Source organism: Engystomops pustulosus, chromosome 9, assembly GCF_040894005.1.
Source record: "Engystomops pustulosus chromosome 9, aEngPut4.maternal, whole genome shotgun sequence".
NCBI lineage: Eukaryota > Metazoa > Chordata > Amphibia > Anura > Leptodactylidae > Engystomops > Engystomops pustulosus.
In genome coordinates this window covers 103,608,394-103,611,625 of record NC_092419.1, presented here as the reverse complement: position 1 = coordinate 103,611,625, position 3,232 = coordinate 103,608,394, and the positions used below count along the sequence as shown (strand labels likewise).

Here is a 3,232-nt window from a genome sequence, read left to right as displayed (position 1 = left end):
CTGGACCGGGTAAGTAAATCTGCCCCATAGAGTTTGTTACTGTGTAACAGCCTAGACCCCAATCCTGATCGTACCCCTGATCAGTCACCCAGGCAGGTGCCATAGGGTATATAAAAGTCAAGGAACCAGTTGAGGCTTCATCCACCGTTCCAATTGGCCTTGTGCACCTACATAGGATTATACATAGAGGAGCTAAGGGGGCTGACTGTAGGGAATATTTGGAAATTATTTTTGGATTTTTCCATCGGCTCCAAGGAAAGACCATAGATTTAGAATAAGGGGGTCATTGAGTTATCAATATAATCATGGTGCAGTTGATGATTTTGGAATCTGTTGGGTTCCTCAGATTTCTATTTATCATGGTTATTTGTTACTATTCCCAAGATTCTATTCTCCAGAGATCAATCAACTTGGATGTTTACCTTGTAGAAAGACATGGTCCCAAGAGATTGGTGCTGGGGAATACAGCTCGGCTCCTCTGATATCATATAAGTGATTCACCAAGACAATGGCTTCTGCATGCCTCATGCCCGGAGAATGCAGGTGAGTTTGTCATTAGGAGTCGTGTGTCTTATGAATTTCTCCAGACACTGAAGAAAACTTTTAGCCAAACCTTCATTCATCACACTCTTCTTCTTGATCCTGCATACGCTATGGCATTGACACATCCCCGTCATCAATGGAACCTCATCTACCATAGGAACCAAGGGTCATGTTGAAATCCAATAGCTTGATCCTTGGTGGCAAAGGGCAGTGAAAGGATCAAAGTTTAATTAATATTGAACTAACTAATAGAGTAACACTTTTATTTTTTACGCAAACAATTATCCACAAAAAGTAAAGAACATATATAACATATATATACTCGAGTATAAGCCTAGTTTTTAAGCACAAAAAATGTGCTGAAAACCCAAACTCTGCTTATACTCGAGTAAAAAAAATATATCAAAACTCACCTTTCCGGCTTCCCCTGCTGCTGGCTATATACTGGGGCAGGGGGCTGGCTATATACTGGGGGATATGGACTGGCAGACTATATACTGGAGGGCAGGTGCTGGCTATATACCATGGGGCAGGGTCCGGCAGGATATATAATGGGGAGGCTGGGACCAATGCATTTCCCACCCTCGACTTGTACTTGAGTGAATAGGTTTTCCCAGGTTTTTATGGTAAAATTAGGAGCCTCGGCTTATACTTGGGTCGGCTTATATACAGTAAATCAAACGAGTATATATGGTAAATCAAACATGGAGATCAAAAGCTTTCAACCAGGTGTCTACCACAAAAAGTGCCCCCAGAAATGTTAGGCAGATAGTTCCCTCTAGTCTCACGCCTGTATATTGCTATTCACAACATTACAGGGTTGGGTGAATCTTGCACCCTTATTTTTAAAATCGGAATTCCTTTCTTAAAAGTTTATTTCTAGTTCTTGTTATTATTGTTTCATGATTTATGAAGTATCAGAAAACAACCTCAAACGTTATGGAAACCATCAACTCTTCATCAGTGACAGGGTTCATACTCTCCACATTTGCCGACCTCCATAGTTATCAGCTCGAGCTCTTTGTGACATTTTTCATCATCCTGATTGTCACCATCGTTGGAAACTTGTCAATCATTGCCTTGACCTTCTCGGATTCTCAGCTACAAGCCCCCATGTACTTCTTTCTGGCCAACCTATCATTCGTAGACATCTGTCTGTCCTTGGTGACCGTTCCACAAATGTTGAAGAATTTATTGTTAGATCTGAAGGAAAGGGTGATAACGTTTGGTGGGTGTATGGCCCAAATCTACTTCTTTTTGACATTTGCCAATGTTGAGGACTTCTTGCTTGCCGTCATGGCCTATGATCGATATCTAGCCATCTGTGACCCTCTCCATTACGTGATTGTAATGAATAGAAGACTGAGTGCCCAACTCGTTGCCATTTGCTGGGTACTGTCCACCACTAATGCTATTCTGCACACCTCCTTGACATGGAGACTCTCATACTGTGAGTCCAACCAGATCAACCATTACTTGTGTGACATGGTGCCTCTCTTCAAACTCTCCTGCTCAGACACCACCGTCAATCAACTGGTCATCTTCACTGAAGGATCTGTCGTTGTCGCTGGCCCATTTGTGTTTATCACGGCCTCCTATGTTCGTATTATTTTTGTCATTCTCAAAATCCGTTCCGCTAAAGGTAGGAGAAAAGTTTTCTCCACCTGCTCGTCACATTTGGGAGTGGTGACCTTTTACTTTGGAACGATAATGTTTATGTACTTTCGACCTTCATCTAGCTACTCCTTGACCAAGGACAGAATAGCCAGCGTCATGTACACTGTCCTCGCCCCCATGTTGAACCCTTTCATCTACACTTTGAGGAACAAGGATGTTCAGCAAGCTTCAAGGAAACTCTTTGCCAAAATAAGTCATACATGACTGAAGAAACCACTTTATGAACTATGTATCCATATGCTCTGCTGAGCTTTACGAGGGGGAGTCCTAAAAGATGGTGGCATAATACATTTCATATGGCTTTATAAAGTGTTGTATGATGTGTAGGCGCCACAATTTTAATTAATTAATTAATCATTATTAATTAATTAATTAAGAAAAACTTTACTAGGGTAAGACCTACCTTGGGCTACATCAGTGTGAACTAAGATGGAGACAACTAAAGGAATTTGACTTTACCAAGAGGAGGACCTAGTGTTGCCCCTTGACTTCCTTTTCATGACACTTGTGCCAACGTCCTGTCCTAAACAGCCTCCTTATATAGTAGAACTAAGAGTTAAATTTATAGAATCAATCTGGACACCATGGGGGTCATTTACTAAGGGCCCGATTCACGTTTTCCCGACGTGCTACCCGAATATTTCTGATTTGCGCCGATTTTCCCTGAATTGCCCCGGGATTTTGGCGCACGAGATCGGATTGTGGCTCATCGGCGCTGGCATGCACGCAACGTAAATTGGGGGGCGTGGCCGAACGAAAACCCGACGGATTCGGAAAAAACGCTGCATTTAGCGGGACTAGCGCTTACCTTCACCAGGAATAGGCCGGTGTACTTCAGTGTAATTCGGCGGGCCTCAGGGAACTTCAGCAGCAGCGACACCTGGTGGACGTCGGAGGAACTGCCTTAGTGAATCCCGGCCGGACCCAAATCCACCGCAGAGAACGCGCCGCTGGATCGTGAATGGACCGGGTAAGTAAATCTGCCCCCATCACTCCATGCACCTTAGAGTAG

General features: G+C 43.4%; 1 protein-coding gene across 1 annotated transcript; it reads left to right on the top strand.

Moving 5' to 3' along the window:
• Positions 1–1,482: 1,482 nt before the first annotated feature.
• On the top strand, positions 1,483–2,424 carry LOC140076479 (olfactory receptor 1f45-like). The gene has a single exon (XM_072123006.1). It carries the CDS (start codon positions 1,483–1,485, stop codon positions 2,422–2,424), a length of 942 nt encoding a protein of 313 aa, XP_071979107.1.
• The last annotated feature ends 808 nt before the right edge of the window (positions 2,425–3,232 follow it).